Source organism: Ascidiella aspersa, chromosome 9 (genome assembly GCF_963924565.1).
Source record: "Ascidiella aspersa chromosome 9, kaAscAspe10.2, whole genome shotgun sequence".
NCBI classification, from domain to species: domain Eukaryota; kingdom Metazoa; phylum Chordata; class Ascidiacea; order Phlebobranchia; family Ascidiidae; genus Ascidiella; species Ascidiella aspersa.
The window spans coordinates 26,068,018-26,085,758 of NC_139455.1; the positions used below are offsets into that span (position 1 = coordinate 26,068,018).

At 36.6% G+C, this 17,741-nt stretch overlaps 1 protein-coding gene across 1 annotated transcript in view; it reads right to left on the reverse strand.

Moving 5' to 3' along the window:
• Positions 1-17,741, reverse strand: part of LOC146134678 (uncharacterized) — a 32,566-nt gene that overhangs the window by 4,645 nt on the left and 10,180 nt on the right. Inside the window, exons 9-24 of the mRNA XM_083397878.1 lie at positions 15,929-16,139; positions 14,829-14,987; positions 13,024-13,167; positions 12,152-12,322; positions 11,548-11,682; positions 10,164-10,372; positions 9,384-9,590; positions 7,847-7,970; positions 7,377-7,479; positions 6,705-6,872; positions 3,871-3,955; positions 3,228-3,381; positions 2,536-2,623; positions 1,512-1,800; positions 1,006-1,126; positions 470-566 (exon numbers count right to left, since the gene is read on the reverse strand). Coding sequence (XP_083254004.1) covers positions 470-566; positions 1,006-1,126; positions 1,512-1,800; positions 2,536-2,623; positions 3,228-3,381; positions 3,871-3,955; positions 6,705-6,872; positions 7,377-7,479; positions 7,847-7,970; positions 9,384-9,590; positions 10,164-10,372; positions 11,548-11,682; positions 12,152-12,322; positions 13,024-13,167; positions 14,829-14,987; positions 15,929-16,139 — 2,465 coding nt within the window. The remainder of the gene's footprint in view (positions 1-469; positions 567-1,005; positions 1,127-1,511; positions 1,801-2,535; positions 2,624-3,227; positions 3,382-3,870; positions 3,956-6,704; positions 6,873-7,376; positions 7,480-7,846; positions 7,971-9,383; positions 9,591-10,163; positions 10,373-11,547; positions 11,683-12,151; positions 12,323-13,023; positions 13,168-14,828; positions 14,988-15,928; positions 16,140-17,741) is intronic.

The window sequence follows — 17,741 nt, forward strand, 5'->3', positions numbered from 1 at the left end:
GTTAGGCTGGATACTTAATATACAAGGATGCCACTCAATTTTGTGACAAATATACCACTTAAAAAAATTAATTTTAAAAGCTTACGAAGATCTAGAAATTGGTCGCTCGCCGTGTTTTGATTTTAATTTCAAAACAAAACCGTAAAAATGGCATGGTCAACATTTGTACAAATAGTTTACATTTTATTTACTGCTGCACTTTTTGAACACACAAAAAAATTAAGACTATATGAAAGGTTTAAAAAACATAAGGCAATTAAAAAGAACTTTCAATATTTAAATCAATTCAAAAACATTTAAATACTTGTGAAGTAAACTATTTTGTGACAACCCCTGTTTTAAGTAAACAGTTTTATTTATTTAACTTTATTAACACAGTAATTAGCTTTGGATCGGGCATGCAAACTTTTTTCAAAATATCGTGCATCGAAATAAACACAATATATCGGCCAACCCTAGTTCAACTCACGTGAGCGAATTCTTGGTCCTGTTCCAATTCTTTCGCCAATTGATCAGCTTTACTCATTGTTTGAGCTCCACTCGGGCGTGACATCTTACGCTTGTACCTACGTCACAATAGAAAATATCGTTACGTCACAATAAACTAATTGTTGGAGTGTTGCGTCATGGTGCGGCTCGCAAAAACTTTTCTATCATAGATATCGTCTGAAACAGGTTGACTGGATTTGTCTGGTTCGAATGTAAATTCGCTGGAATGCTAAAGTTTGTAAAGTTGTTTTTATTTAGATTTCTGGAATATTTTATGCATAATTTTCATGCATAATGTTATTTGTGACCTCAGCAAACAATTGACCCTTGATAATTGTTTAACGATCCTAAAGCACAATATGGGCGCTTCTCAGTTTTAAAAGAATTTACTTAGTTTAGAAGTTTAGGAATAATGAGCTACGTTAACGTACCAAACGTATCTTCTATGAGTAAAAATGGACCTGACATTAAAGTGCATCATTTGAATTAGTTTGATTGTGACGAACAAAGGCTTACGTTGACATTCTCCTTAGACTTGCTGTTGTGAGGTTTTCGTCCATCTTTGAACTCAACTTTCTCAACTGCTTTACGCTCATCCGTTTACTCAAGCGTCGCTCAAGTCTGTCCGTGTTCAAACCTGCAAAAATATTTGACCTTAAGAACAAATATTTAACCTTGAGAACAGATATTTGAACTTGAGGACACATATTGGACCTTGAGACATAAGATCATATTTTTTTTTTACTTTAGTAGAAGTATTTAACCTTGGAAACAAACAATTGACCTTCAGCAAAAAGATTTTACCTTAAGATATTTTTTTCTTCCCTTTTTACTTTTGAAACTCTATTTGAAAATTTGCAAGTAAATTTTAGATAGCATATTTTTAAAATATATAGCGAAAAAATATCTTTTAGAACACAAGAAACAACATACATGTGTACAACATAATAGTAGTTTCATAATTCAGGCAGTGTAACCTATTTTTTGTTAGTAATATTGTTCAACACTACGGCCCCAGTTACCAGTGATCTGTTCCTTCTTTGCCATGCTGTACTTCTTGATCATTGAGTGTTGGTCGTGCACAGTTGTTCGTCTCTGCATAGGAGCTGGTTGCGTAATACGGGGTTCATTGACTGGCACTTGTACGTATACAGGCTTGGGAGTTATGCACAAGGCACACTGACACAGGTTACCCAACCCACAGCTGTAGTATCCGTCACTGGAGGGTGGGGCATCGTATATTGACCCGCCCCCTGCTTGTGGACCAATCTGCATCGACTTCCCATCACCGGTCGGTTTGCCAGCAACTTGCTGTGATAATAAAGGTACATGGTAAGTTCAGTGTTTCCTAATACTTTTTATTTCACAGCGAGTTATAATTTCTTGGGGATAGACAGGTATAACTCTTAAGATACTTTTAAATTTGTATTTTATAAGCCTTATGTTGATTTCTCTTTAAATAACTATGAGATAAATAAGCCAAAAGAAATTAAGTGCAAATTGATAAAAAAGCATGATATGTTTTATATTTTAGGTTGTGGTTAGATGGAGGAGAAACGTCAACGCCCATGTTGAAATTGCTATTGTTGGTATGAAAGCAGTAATGGTTTGCGGTCAGTGCTTTTTTTAAGGTGTTACAGGGAAGCAAACGGTCTAATATCGCAAACAGTCTATCAAAATACAGCCTTTTGGTTTGCATGGGCCAGTTAAACATTTTTGAAAGATGACGTCATAAAACAAGTGAACCTAAGGAACCTGTTGTTTAAAAAAAGTGTTGATTTCGGTCCCAAAAAAAAATATGAAACTGAAATAGAGTCTAAATACATTTAGGGAGGAGGCGCTAAAGCGCTGTTTATTTCTTAAACTCTTTCTTTTAAATAATATTTTTTTATTCTTTCAAAAAAATAATCCGTTTTTAAATAATACTCTAAGCTTTTAACTCGGCCTTCATAAACCCCTAACATTATTCTACAGAACTCAGTTAAACAAGCCCCGGTGTTTTTATTCAACCGCTAGATGGTGTTGAAGGGCGGGCTTAATCCGTACCTGCAGGGCGTTCTGAGCTGCGTCATCTTCAGAAACTGCCTTCTTCACTTCTCTCGTTCCCCAACTAACGTTGTTCATGTTCACCAAGCTGTGAAGAAAATAGAGTGTAAGAGAGGGACACGAACACCAATGGACGGGACTTGCTTATCAAATGGACTTGTCATATTCAGTGAACGTGAAATGAAAGGTTGGGCTGGGGTTTGAAATCGCATTTTTTCGTGTTTATAAACAGCTTACAAGTTAAATGTTCAAGTCGCCTTGGTACAGAAAATACAAAAATTATTTAATCTCCCAAACTTAATATTCTTGTTTGGCGATTAAGTTTAGCTGTTGTAAATCCGTTTACGCCAAGTTTATCCGTATACTCCTGGACCTACTTACTTGTTAAACCAAAATTGGGCCCAACTTTCTAGAATTGTGGCAGGTGAACCATATTTTTTTGGTTTAATTTAGCCGTATTACCATGTATCCTGGTAGTGTTTTCTCCATTGTACAAAACTACACTTAAATGCCAAAGTTTGACTACCAACAAATAAAAGCATTTTACATTCTCCTACTTAACTATAGACACGTAACTACTAACTAGGATTAATATTTTCAAAGCAGCAGAATAAATATAGAGCAACTTGAATTATTTTTAACCCCACCTGTAAAACTTTTACCATTAACCTATTAACCCCTGACCTACTGACCTGTAAACCATAAGGAAGATGAAAGCTGAAGGGACACAAAGGTAGTAAAGTACCCCGTGTACGAGACACATCATCTCTTGTGGATGGACGATGCCAGTGAAGGCATACAAACCAACCAACATCAACATGAACAGCGAGTTCGGGTCAAGGATTGCTGAAAAGTACAAAAGTTGACATATTTGGGACAGAAGTCACCAAACTACGACCCACTGAGCAGGTTCAACCAGTAGAGGGTTTAGGCAAGTGGTTCTCAACTTTTGGGGAAAAAACATCCAAGAAATAGTTTGGCGTTTTTTGTGGTTGTTTTTTACTATAATATGAAGTTTTATCTTTGAAATAAGTATTATTCAGCTTTCGTATTTTTATTAAATGCATCTTATGTAGCAATTCTAGTGTTCTTGTACCATTAATTGATCTCATGTCACACCTTACTATTTGTTAAAAAGGTTAATTAGACCCACCAAGTTCTTATTATGAGGGAAACATTTAAAATCAAATCTTAGCAAAATAAAAATTTCTGTACAAATATTTTTACACACCAGAGGGCGACTGCGATTCATTATGACGCAATAAAACGATAATATATATTTTTAGGCTTGACCACGTGCAAGCAAGGTCATGCTGAAGGTTAAACTCCACCCACCAGTAGCTAGCCCTCCAATCACACCCACGATGACCGCACACATCACCAGAGCGTACAAGATCGTCAGGATGCCAGCCACCGCCACCTGTGACGTCATAATACACATTGTTAACAAAATGCAACCGTGAGTTTGAACTCGGAATACTAAGCGTAAGTATAACAGAGGAAATACACAAGCAAAATAGTTCGGATTTTGTTAATATGATCCATGCCGTTTTAATGCTTCCGCAAATTTTTTAAATTGTGGACAAATAGTGTTCAAAACTATCTTAATAAATCCAACCATATAACTGTTGCAGTTGATTACCCAACGGAATCTAACGCCCATGGGCTAATGAACAGTGGTTTACATTTCAACAAAACCAATTATTAACCGCTCGAAACTAAAAAAGAAGCAAGTTTGTAAGTTGTGTGCAATCCATGGCAAATCTTTTTTACCTTTAACGTTTTCTAAATTGTGAATAAGCCAGTTTGTTTTTTTAAATCAAAGCTTTCCCTGAAAAACAAAGTCAATGAACAGGTAAATAAATCCTTTGTTAAGTCACAGTCATGCGCCGAACACGCGTTTGTATTTGTATAGTGACGTCACAAAGTGACTGTTCGTCTTTAATGACACCACAAAGAAACAAATAATAAAATCAAAGTTCACATTTTAGTGTAATTCTGACGCCTCGTTAGTGGATTTGAAATCCCCTGCATTAAGCAAGTGGGCGACTAAATAGTTGCTCGTTATACTTGCATGTTATTTTATGAGGCGCAATATGTTGCCATTTCTTGCTCCCTTGTAAATCATTAATAATTACCATCGCGTGCCATAGTTCCGTAAAGGACAAATAAATGCAGTGGGACTGAATAAAGGATTTGGAAAGCAACTGAATACAACTTTTTACCTAACAATCCAGGAATAGGGAGGTTCACTTTAACACGATACCAAAGCCTAAATCAAAGTTGGAACTTTTTATTGCGTAGGTCACAAATTAGGAAACGTGATGTTTTCTGTCCTAACAATGAGAAAATAAAATAGAATCTAACTATATTCAGTGCTAAAACGGTTTATTTTAATTAAACTTTTGTTTTAAAAATTCACCACTTTTTAAATAATACGCTAATATTTTAAACAGGCCTTCATGGGCAGCCCTACACTAGCTCGCCCAAAGGGTTCATAAGCTCCAGTTTATAACCTCTGTATTGGGAAGGATAATAATGAAAACCAATTGGGCGTTGACTTTACAAATTAAGTAGCGCATTCTTTGGGCACATTTGTGTCACAACAAACACATTCACATTTGTGGAGAACAAACGAAACCTCAGTTGCAACATTTTGTCCTTTGCACAAAAGGTCAGTAACAAACTGGACAAAGTTTATCTCCGCGGACGAACTGCGTCACCAGTTTATTGTGAGTCAACAAAGAAACGCCCAGTTGAGCTATATGGTCAGTTGCTTTAAGCTTCTTGTTATAAATGATAAATGTTTGTTGTTGGGCTGAATAACATAATTGCGATTACTTTTAATGAAGAATGTGACCACGCCCTAAATCACACACAAATTTCACTGTTCTTTTTTTTAAAGGTTTGACCTTTCTGAAACAATCTTTAGGCTGCTGATAAAAAATGTCTATTTCTTACTTTTAACTTGTATTTTAGTTTCAAACTAAAGATTAATGTGATTAAAGCAAAAATGTTCCGTTGACATTATTTCTTGGTACTTTTTAAAATTATTTACATGCGCAAGTTTTCCAAACCAATCATCAAAATTTATTCATATTATCTTGGCGTAAACTTGTTTTTTCATTGATTTATTTCAACACGAAACCTGCTTGTCTGAATTTTGAAGTAGTGACAAATGACAAAATTTCCCCAAAAGTTACTTTCTTAATTTGGCAAAATAAACTTAAAAAGACATACAAACTACAAAGAGCACAATATTGGAATGTAACATGCCCTAAAACACCTTTCAATTTATGACATAACTATTAGCCTTAGATGTATCAAATGTAAGAAAGAACGCCTTATGATGCCACATCAAAGCATGACCTTGAGTATATTAACCTGGTAGCCATAAATTTAGTTTTCGCCAAGCCGAACTTGATTTAAGATACACCATTAATGAACTCTAAATCAAACAGACCTTAAAGTTAATAAAAGTTACAGAAAACGTTGAAACCCTAACAATTCTTTGGAGATGTGTATGTATCGCTAACACCGCTCATTCTCCCACTAACCACACAAGGAGGCATCATACGTGTTTGTCCGATGTACACATGTCAATGGAATGCGTTACTTTGCAGTTCAAACATCGGGTTGACTAATTGGGTCCAGACATGTCCCAAATATGTACTACTAATTCAACAAACAGCACAGATAATATAAATTAATGTAAATGTTAACAGTGCAAGAAGTAACTAATGCAACTTTCTGTAAATGTATTCTTAATATGTAGTAATAATATCAAAGCCCATACAATGGTACGTATCATTTTGAACTATTCGAATATCTCTTTATTCATTTTCAACATATATACCCTTAATATGTTTGTATAGTCCTTTGAATGTTTGGCTGGTTGGGAACGAAATATTTTTATTGTAACATTCAAACGGCATTTGTTTGTTACAATACCTCAGATGGTGACATTGATCATTGCACACAAGTTCACCGAAAGCCTTGAAATGGACTCATCAAAATCAGTTAAGTTGTGCACACTGGTGTATAAATGTTTCAGTGTCATTATGGACCCGGTTATGCCTTATAAAATAATTCAACTGTTCAACTGTTCACCTGAAATATATTCTGCTTCCACCCCCACCGACAACAAATAACCCTCATGTTTTGTTTACCTGGGTGTCGGCTGATGTTGTGTAGCATAGGATGATGAAAATGATGACAGGGATGAGTGATACCATGAGAGCCACAGCAGCATCCCACCCAAACACATACGAGTAAGCTCCTTGTACCACCATTATAACTGTGGCTGGACCGAGCAGGGAAGATATCATCAAGCCGATCTGCAAAGGTTGAAAGTAGTTAAGGGTAACCTAATGAGGAAACTTTAATCGGATTTTTTAATTCAATGACATACAAAGTGACAGATTCCAAGCTAGGTTTGTTAGTACTAATTTGTATTTTAGAGTAATTACACCGTATTTTTTTTATTATTGTGAGTTTTTCCGATTAAATGTTAAAAAGAGATGATTAAATTGGTTAAATGTCAATCCAGTTTTGTCACAAGATCAATAATGAGCATCTTGTTGAGATTAAGACAAATATTTGTAATCCATTATTTATTTTATACAAGATATCTCAAACAATTCAACGGTTCACAAAATCGTTATATTTTGTACATATTGGGAGTTTTTTAATTCATTTGATATTTTAGTGGTGCACAAAACATTTATAAGGCCGTTTATAATATCGCCTAATAAACAATCGTTATAACTCTTTTAAGGTAAACAATTATATAAGCACCTTATTTAAGTATTGTTGTCATTATAATAGTTAATAACACCTGCCTGATATGCGATGTAGCCCCACGAAATGTACATGTTGTTCTTTACTGTGAGGCTTGAGTCGATCAAAATATCAAAGATGTTCGCCATTGTCGAAGGTCCCCATCTGTGACGTAACAAGTTAGCTTTATCTTACAAATGGCCCTTAACTTAAAATATACTTAAACTCTGTTAAAAGTCTTTGGACCATGACTGGAGGTTGTAGTTAGACGTAGTAAAAATATCAAGCCAATACAGAAGTAGGAGGTATTTGGTTGTTTCGAATAAATCTTATGTTAAAAACGAATAAAGATTTATGCGAAACCTTCAATATGCGCTCCACTGCGCTCCTAAGTTAAGCAATATGTTTTCTCTTAAAACAAAGTGTTACGCTGCTACAGCAAAGTCATTAATTTGGAGCCGGCTTAAAAAGGAATCATTAGTTCGGAGGAACAGCTGTAAGTATACGTCATGCGAATAGTTATCCCCGTTACCTTCTCCTCTGGTTGTAGAACTCCTTGAATTCCTCGGGAGCAAAAGTGAATGAATCAGAAGCAGCGCTGTACTCAATCCTCCAACCTTGCTTCAGTAGCAGAGTGCACAGCCATCGGTCCTCACCTAAAGTATCACGAATATCATATCATGAGCACGAGTTATCATATATTGTGCATGAGTTATCATATCATGAGCATACGGTATCATATAACGTGCACAGCCATTGAGCCTCACGAATGCGTGTCACGAGTATCATGTCACGTGCATTATAGTCATCATAAACACAATTGTATCAGGAAGATGGGTTCATAAAACTAGTTAACCATGCCATGAAAATGTCCTAGATTAAAAGCATGATTTACCAATAATAATAAACCCTCACACGTATGCATGCGACCATATCACGAATTTTACGATGATGTCTCGAATAATTCCAAGAATATTATCAAATAATGTAATTTTGTGATTATGACGTCCTTTTAAAATTATTAACTCATAAAAGAACCCAAGAGTAAAATGCAACAGGGTAACAAAGAGTTTCAGCCAAAGGATTCGTCAATTTTCAACAGCGAAAAACAACTTACAACAAAGTTTGACCGGTGATAAAAGAGGGTTGACTAACACAACGGCTGAGTTGAGTCACGTTTCAACTGCGCTGCAAATATTGCGGTCCACATATAAACCTTAAATAACATCCACAGTCGAACGAGGCTAACAAAGATCGGGTATTTTGCGCGAACTTACACAGAGAAGTCAGACAGCAATGCAAATAAATCGCTGGCTTATAAACCCGCTGTTTTATTGCGCTGAAATGAAACCAGTTGAGCAGGCCAATAAAAAATAACATTTAGTTTGCGAAAAAAATAATATATTCGCAAGAAGCTATTTTAACCTTGTTATTGTCAAAGTTGCAATAATGCTGCCCTAAAACAGATTGCCCAAATAGGTGGTTGAAACGTTGGTACTTTAATTAAATTTTGCCGAACGAACAATTTCACAATTGAAATAAATCCAAACGTAAAACTGGTTGACGACATGTGTTTTAGTTAAAATAGTACTTTTAAATAAAGTCATTTTAGATTTTAGGTCTTTATGCTTGGTCACCAGTGTTATAATGACTTAAGTTAGTGACTCGAGTTAAGTGTGATCAAGTCACTGTTTTAAATGACTTGAATTGACTTAAGTATTTTTGGTAAAATGAGTCAAATAACTTGGATTAAAATTAAGTGCTTTCATTTGACATTTTATAGCAAAATTAGGCTATTTATCCTATTTTTTGCAAGTAAAACTATTAGATTGATATATATTTTTTTTTCTATATTTTAGTCAAATTATTATCATAACCAGTTTACCAATTTTAATAGTTTAACGTTTCATTTTTATATCAGTGATTTGACTTGGGGTTAACTTGCTCTAATTATAACCTGACTGGGATTTAACTTGTTAGTTTTTCCAAAGACCTGACTTTAATTATCACACATATCAGTCTGGTGCTTAATAGAAAGACTTATTTACAAGTGCGAGTCATCAACTAACCTTGATCCCATTGTACGTAATGCAGTGCTTCTGTAGCTTTTGTCGTGTATCTGTTCATAACGTTGACATCGATGATGGCCGAGCCTCTGAACAGACTGAAGCATCCAGGACTGCACAGCACACAACCAAGCACGTGCTCTGTGGTCTTCTGGAGCCAATGACCGACCGCGTATTCAAACTTCTGGAACCAAACCACTGGACCCGAACCTGGACAAGACAAACAGCGTTAATTAGATGGATCTCTCCTTGTTTCCTTCTTTCTGCCGTCTGCCTTGGCAGTATGTATATTGTATACGCTCAAAATCAATGCTTTGTTTAAGAACAACAGGGTTGCCATGTTTTTATGAAAAACAATCCAAGACATTTTAAGATTTTCCAAAGAAAAGTTATAGAATTAGAAATACCAAATTGGATCGTTTGAAGTTGTTTTTGTTCAACACAAAGAAAAAAGTTGAAAAAACGTTGTTTAACCTTGTTGATATAACACACAACCTACTTTAAAAAACTGTTAGAAAAAACAAGTTTTTTTAAAAAAAAATTAACACACAAATCAATGTCAAGACATTTAAAGACATAATTACTATACAACATTTTCAAGGAAGCGTTTCGGTTTTAATAAAACAAAAAAAGTTGATTAACACCGACATCGGCCTTGTATCGGACGAGTATCGATACTATCACTTTGTATCGGTTATCGTCTACGATCCGATATTATCAGACATCCTTTATGGCGATATTCACCAGTGGCGGTGTTCGAACTGCAAACCCTCGGATCCTTACCTGTTGGATGAATCCTTCCACAAGCCGCACCAACATCAGGGTTTCTCTTCATTCTATCGAGCAGAAGAAGCACAGCGCTAGGTTGGAAGTCAACATCTCCATCCAGAGCCAGCAGGAACACATCGTCGATCTTGTAAGCCTTCTTTGTGGCTTGCAGGTAACCCAGGATGTAGTACATGTACATGCACTGGGACCAACGCTTTCTGTGCCTGAAATTAAATGGGTGGTTATTATATTTTTAACAATTGCCAGGCGTGGGCAAACTGTGTCACATGCGGCTCTTTGACATTTTTTTGTGACTCTTCTTTTCAAAGAGTGATACTCGAAATATATAGACGAAATTTGTAGAGAAGTGTATCTTGAGTATTTCAACAATGTGTTACTTATTAAGTAATCTTTGTATATGGCCGTATTTGTCCTAATTCTAAATAGAGAAGTCAGGTGGCACTGTATAAAGACAAATTGTATTTGATTCTCGACAAGCTTTCGCACAACCGTGCTTCATCAGGTCAAAGTATAAATGAAAACAATTAAAATGCACGTAAAAGCACAGGCGCAAGTAAAAGGCGATAAGAATGGTGACGTCTAACGAATCACACAGTGTAAAATACCTTAGAGTTTCGGTGATCAAAAAAGTAAGTAACGGCACCCAAGCGAGGCTCACAGTCGAACAAAACATAATTAAAAAGTTCGATGCCATTAATGTGGGGCTCAATCGAGATTTGGGCTTTATGTCACATTACACCTCATAGCAGGCTGTACTACACCCATCGTGCCTTGAAGCGCAGGCATCGTAGCATAATTGTTTTTGCGTCAGTAACACGCTTTTGCGAGCATGTGCCTGTGGATATGTTAGACGTCACCATTCTTATCGCCTTTTACTCGCACTTGTGCTTTTACGTGCATTTTAATTGTTTTCATTTATACTTTGACTTGATGAAGGACGGTTGTGCGAAAGCTTGTCGAGAATCAAATACAATTTGTCTTTATACAGTGCCACCTGATTTCTTTACTTATTAAGGTATTTCATCGTGACATAACAGTAATGCTTTTTTCACAGAACATCGCGTTAAATTAGTTTAACCTGTGACGTAATATTAAAATGGAACTGCTTCAAAAATAACCAAGCACAACGAGGTTCGGCTGTTACAATAGCTTTAAAAAGCACATTCGGTTAAAAACCTAATATTTATCATTTGTTTCCATGTATTCAAAACTCACTTCTTGTTTTGCGGCTTACTCACGTGTGGTTTGTACAAAATATAAACTTTAATCCTTTTTATGCGGCTCTTTAATCTCATAAATTGAGAAGCCGGCTCGCCTACTGCAAAATTTTTCCTCCCTTTGGCGTAGTTTGTAAAACTCACGGTCAGAAGTGCCCCACCTTATCTTTTCCTTGTCCTTCAGATGCACCACCATTAGGTTTCCGTGGGGTAAGATGAACTCCAGCCTTCCCCCGTAGGGTGTTGGGTAAATAACCGGGGGATTGAGGTCGTAGCCTTTACCCAGCTCAACTTTGCTGCAAAACAAAAGGTTCGGTTAAAAAGGTTTGTAAATTGTTGTTATATCGAACTTAAGGAGATCTTGCGCAAGGAAAAGGTTCATTTTGGTTCTGAAAGTAACCGAGCTGTATCATGTCAAGTAGTAATTGAAAAAACGACATCATTACTGTGTTTTAATGGACCTGAATAAAATATGCCGTCACATATTTCTTTCCTTTATAGATTATTGGTTATATAGATTACACTTTAAAGGCATCCTCACATATTCCTACTTTCACCAGCTTGTCAGTACAAGGATATTAATTAAATCAACGCTTTCTTTACAACAGAATCCGATTTTATATTGATAACAAAGTCACAAATGCTATGGCACTCATAATCACACACAGACGCGTGCTTACGCGCATCTGCCCCGCACACATTCACGATTGCACGCTTATACACATACACAAGTAATCATGCATGGAACTACACACTGCCACTTACTTTGCGGCGAGCGGAATAAGTTCGCAGAGTTGATGAACGAACTTGTTGGTCTTGGTTTCACCTTCACTTGACCTTTCCATTGCGTCATCAAACAACACGTGCACTTGGAAGTTGTAGAAATCCGGGTCAGCAGTGGAGTTACCGCGTCGTGTTCCCTGGTCGCGGTCCAACCTGTGTGACGTCACAATGTGGTTACGCAAGGATATGCAAAAAAAAACTTTTAACAATTTTTCTCCCTATACGTAAAAGAACCTCAGTTACGTAACAACCAACTCTATGTGACGTCACAAACCTAATGGTTTCGTAAAAATGGAATGCGCTTACGTTACATGCAACAAGGCTAAAAACGAAAGATGTTTTTTTATCAAAAATGTAAACTTAAATCGGAAAATGTGGCATAGCCCGATGCTGCATCCTAAATTTACAGCTTTAAACGTTTCAGGGTGTAAGCGCAAGCGTTGTGTACCGTTTCGGGCGATGGTTGCTGTTAAACAGCAGAATGATACAAACGCTCGGATAGATTTCCAAACTTGCCAGCATATGGTTGTTGAATAGCAACCTTAGCCCGATGCTGCATCTTAAAATGTTTTATTTTTCGCTGACAAATGTTGAGCACTTCTTTATCTTCGGTAATCAAAACTTTAGAATCATTTTACCCGAAACGCGTAATCGCCAAGATATACAACTACAATTGGCAGAATGGCTTCTTCCCAACATTTGTAAAAGTTATGAGCAAATTAGCAATATACAAGAGTTACAAGTAAGACATTAAGTTTGAAACTTAAACAAACAGTAAAAACAAAAAAAGCAAAAACGAAACAAAAAACACTTCTAGAAGTAGAACGACAACTAAAAACTTGTTGATGACGTACCTCATGAGTGACGTCAGTATTTGCGTCATTTCCTGCTCGGTTTCGTGCCACATGGTGGCGCACAGGAATAGTTGGGGCGTGAACTTGTGAGATTTTGCCAAAGTCAAGCGGCGCGACATTTTCCTCCTGGTCGACATACGACGGCTGGAGCTCCTGTGCATTAGAGTAGGACAGGATAAATGTTAAGCAGACCTGGCCAAACTACGGGAAAATAGGAAAGGGAATAACTGAAAACCTACTCGCCAACTAACTATTGAACGTTTTTGTGTTGTGCCATAAGTTTTGTATTGTTTAAATCAGTGTTTAAACCAGGCCTGGACAAAACGCTGTACGCCAAGCAAATTATTTTGGCCGCAATTTACCTTCCATCGAACCTTTTAAGTAAAAAATAAGCCCCCCTCCCCCACCCCCATATAAACCATGTCTTTTCAGACCAATAAGTTCTTAATCTGTTGCGAAAATCACGGCGTTTTGGTCTTATTACATTTTAAGTTTTTCTGCTTTAGGTATCGTTGAATTTTATCTTATATTGTGTGCTCCTGTTGTAAACAAGCCAAATGACTCAAGTCCCAGTCAAGATTTCTGTCTTTAGGGCGAAAATGTGCTCAGTTTAAATTGGTAAAGTATTCAATTTAATAAAATACGTGACAAGGCGCATACAAGAGACTCTTGCTCGAAATAACAATGTTTATAGTTCAAAAACACTAGCACTTTAAGAAGTAACAATTCGCAAGGTGTAACACACCAATATATAAGACATTATAAGTAATGGAGTTTTAGCCTCTAATGGAGTTAGAAAATAGTTGGCAGAAAACCTAAAATAATTTGTTTCAACCTACGGCAGAGTTCTTTAATTGGAGTCTGTTGACTTGATGGGGTTGAATAATACCTATAGTTGAAAATTTGATATATTTGAAAACCAGGATTGGATACAAAAAAATCGTTTTGGCGCTTTCTTGCGAGTGTTTGCCCTCCAATTCAGTTTCATTTTTTTCCTGATTTATGCGAACCATTTTTTGGGGTCCACGTTAAAAGAGTTTAACAACCCCTGGTCTAAGAGATCTGTTGACTGACATCAGACCAGTTGTTCAAACCAAGATTCAGAGGGCGCAGAGTTTGTTTAGGAAGCTATAAACTAAAGTTGCTGCCCGGTTTATATCTACGTTTAATGGCCATTAAAACGAATGGTTTAATGCAGTGATGTTTAACCGGTTGTACCGGAATTGTTAAAGGGTGTACCACATTGATGGGGTGTACTGGGGTGTACAAAATACCACATAACAATAAACCTATGGTTGGGTATCATATTAAATAAACAGGTTTATTAAACAGACAGGCTGGATTGTAGAATGCACGGTACAACATGTATTTAAATGTACATAGCTTCTAAGATAGTATATTCTATTCGTGACATCAAACTGAAATATTTATCTTAAAAAAATTATTATCGTTATAGTGAGGTACTAACTAGTTCTTCATAGCGTCTAACGTTAATAGTTCTTTTTGCAGTAAAACCGCTGACATCTATAAAACCGAAGAGATAGAGTTAAGTGAGTACAACAGGGTGTGTGTTTCTATAAATGCGGTGCATTGCACGGACTGGGGTGTACAAATTTCTTAAGTAAATTGTAAACTGTTCCAACAGAATTTGACAATCATTAGTTTAATGGACACAAATAACCTACCGGTACCTATATGTGTCCAATCAAATCTAAAGCTAGAACTAAAAGATCCTATTAGCAAGAGAGTCGGAAACAAATGGCAAAAAAAACAGAGCATTTGGTTTAAAAGTGATGATTACGTACTTCCTCGAAGCCTCGCTTTTTTTCTTTTTTGTCTCTTCCTCTTCGTCTTTTTTCGCCTTGCTTCTCGCGTAAGCCTTCTCAAACTGCCTCCTGTTCATCATGAGAGCTTGGTCGATCAGTGGACCACCGTATATCGCTTGCACGAACAAAACCTCGGTCCTGGGATTAAATCAAGCTTGTAATATTATGACTGGGGGTTTTAGTTAGACATAAAATGAATACCAAAGCCCATACAGAAGGTAAGATTTTGAAAGTTTCGAATAAATCTTTTTTTTACATCAGGATGTTGAAAATTAATAAAGATATACTCGAAACGTTTAAAACGTTACCCACTTTCTTATGAGCTACTATTCCTACTAAAATCAAGCTTCTTTATCCATTTATACTGATGGGCGTGAGTAACGTGTTTATATGTCACCATAACAAAAAAAAACAGTTCACAAAACAGTTCGCTCAAATGAGTAAGAATTGCGATTAAAAAATTGAAAGTTCAGCAAAACTTTAGTCCTGGGGAAGATAATGACTGGAGCTTGTAGTTTTAGCATATTCCAAGTAGGTAACATTTTGTGAACATTTCGAATAAATTTTTATTCTTAAACATGAATAAGAGATTTTGCGACTCAGCAAATGCTTTATTCGCCTTTACAACGTTCTGTAATTTAAAATGAACATAAGCTTATTTCGATCACAGATTTGTTTTTTAATAATGTTTCGGAAGCAGTACAAAGACAAGGCCCATGTTAATTACTCGAACCGATTAATGCCAAGTTCCTATATTTTGTTCACTTCAAGCCCAAGTGAAGAGAATTGTGTGGCCAAAGCTTAGCTGTTATGCTAAAGCTAAAAAAGTCGCGAAAAAAGTTAGGAAGCGTATTGTAATCAATGTGTTCAACTTTAAACGCACTCAATATTGAAAATAACAAACGGAAAGCTATTTTCTTACTTCTTATTTGTTCACTTTGAGCCCACAAAAAATTCACCGAGAGAATTGTGTGGCCAAACCCTCGCTGTTGTACTCAACCTTAGTATTAAGGTCGCCGCGAAAAAACGTTGAGAAACATTGATCTAAATGCCAAAAACTTCTAAGAAGACCATCCTACCTTTCCAGTCTGTTCTGTGTAGGTTTCCAGATGAACAAAGTGATCATGATCATTGCAGCCCATCCCAGGCACAAGCCAACAAGAACCATGGCAGCCATTATCCCGTTAACAGCCCCAACGCTTAGTATATCAGCATCAAAAGAACCACCAGGTATCATCTGTATGTTCCAGTCAACGTACCACTGTAAGTAGTAGTAGGATCTGGGGAGACCTGTAAAAATAATATTGAGATTTCAATTTCAGTTACATTTTAGTTTTTATATATATATTAGTTTAAAAATCCTACTCTGCGTATTTTCTCATTTGTTTGTTTTCATCAATTTGGTGATTTTGTCACATTGATGACGTCACTTGATTTAGGGCGGTTAAACTTTCCGCTCCAATAACCAATTAGCACAATAAAATCGGACATTCATAACAACAGTGACGTCACTATGTCCCATTCAGAATGACGTCATAACAGGGTTGGGCTTAAGCACTCGCCCGCTCGCCAATGCGAGTACAAATTGCTCTTGGCGAGTGCTGATTGACACCCACTCGCCCGACTGTGGCTTCGGCGAGAAATTTAACTAGTTGGTGTAGGACTTGTGTTAAGCACCACTACTAAGCGAAATATTACTTAGCGCCAGTTATTTCCGTAAACACTAAGACGCAAATACATCAACACTACACAAATAATAAGGTTTTTCGAAGTCACGTTCGCAGCTCGTAATAAAGACTCTTTGTCCCGTTTATAAAAGATCGTTTGCCGGCAAACAATCAAAGACGTCATTGCTGCAGTGGTAAATAGTTATAAGTTATTGTTTAACTTAAACGTTGTTAATTTTTAAATGTTTAACCCAGTCGTTGACGTCTTTGGAAAAGTTTATTGGACTTGCGATGTACCGAGCTGTGAGAATTCTACTTTTCTATGTTTATTTAATTGGTTGCATAAGAAAATTATAGGCAATTGCTGCAGTTTTCGGACACAATAAGTTCGAATGCAAATGTCTGATAAAAATATTTGTAAGCAGTGTTTCTAAGATGTTTTGAGGGAGCGAATGTGCAACTACAGCTGATTAGTCTACGTAAATATGTTGTTGCGATTTCTTAAAGTTCATAGCGGTCAACCAAGACAACATTTTTTGCTGTTCAACCAGCAACTTAGGCGAAATGTGCCATTTTGTTTGGCGCGAAGCAACCTGCGGTGAAACGCCCTTTAAGCACAGAAAAAACAGATAAAGTAAAAAGAGAGCGCGAGGATGTTTAGAAAAAAGGCAAACAGGCAGGCCGTGGCTACTAAATTGTCGGTGTTATTTTTTACTAAAGATTGTAAAAAATATTTCGGCTAAAAAACATTGTTTTAAGCGTAAATTTCTTTATGGGTCAATATAATTTGGTCATTCATGCTTGGAAATAAACGACAAGACTTTTAGAAAAACTAATGTTTACGTACAGAAACCACCAGACAGGTTAAAGATAAGCCAAGAAATGACCGCGCTAGGACGGAAATTCGCAGACTGCGTGCCAACAAGTTTGGCGAGTGTTATTTCATCTGGGCGAGTGCTGATTGATAGCCGCTCGCCCAGTTGGCGAGTGTAAATTTTTGCTTAGGAACAACCCTGCACAAGCCACTTTGTAGCAGAAAGTCGAACCGAAACTTTATGAAACGTTTTTTGGCGACTGTTTGACGTACACGGCACAAAACATAGTCAACACGTCATCAACAAGTGACGTCATCATGACGTAAATACCAACAAAATCCAACAAGGAAGTTACAATTTACCATGGCGTTAGTTTTGCAGGGAAGCCAGGGCTTGGTGATATATCAATT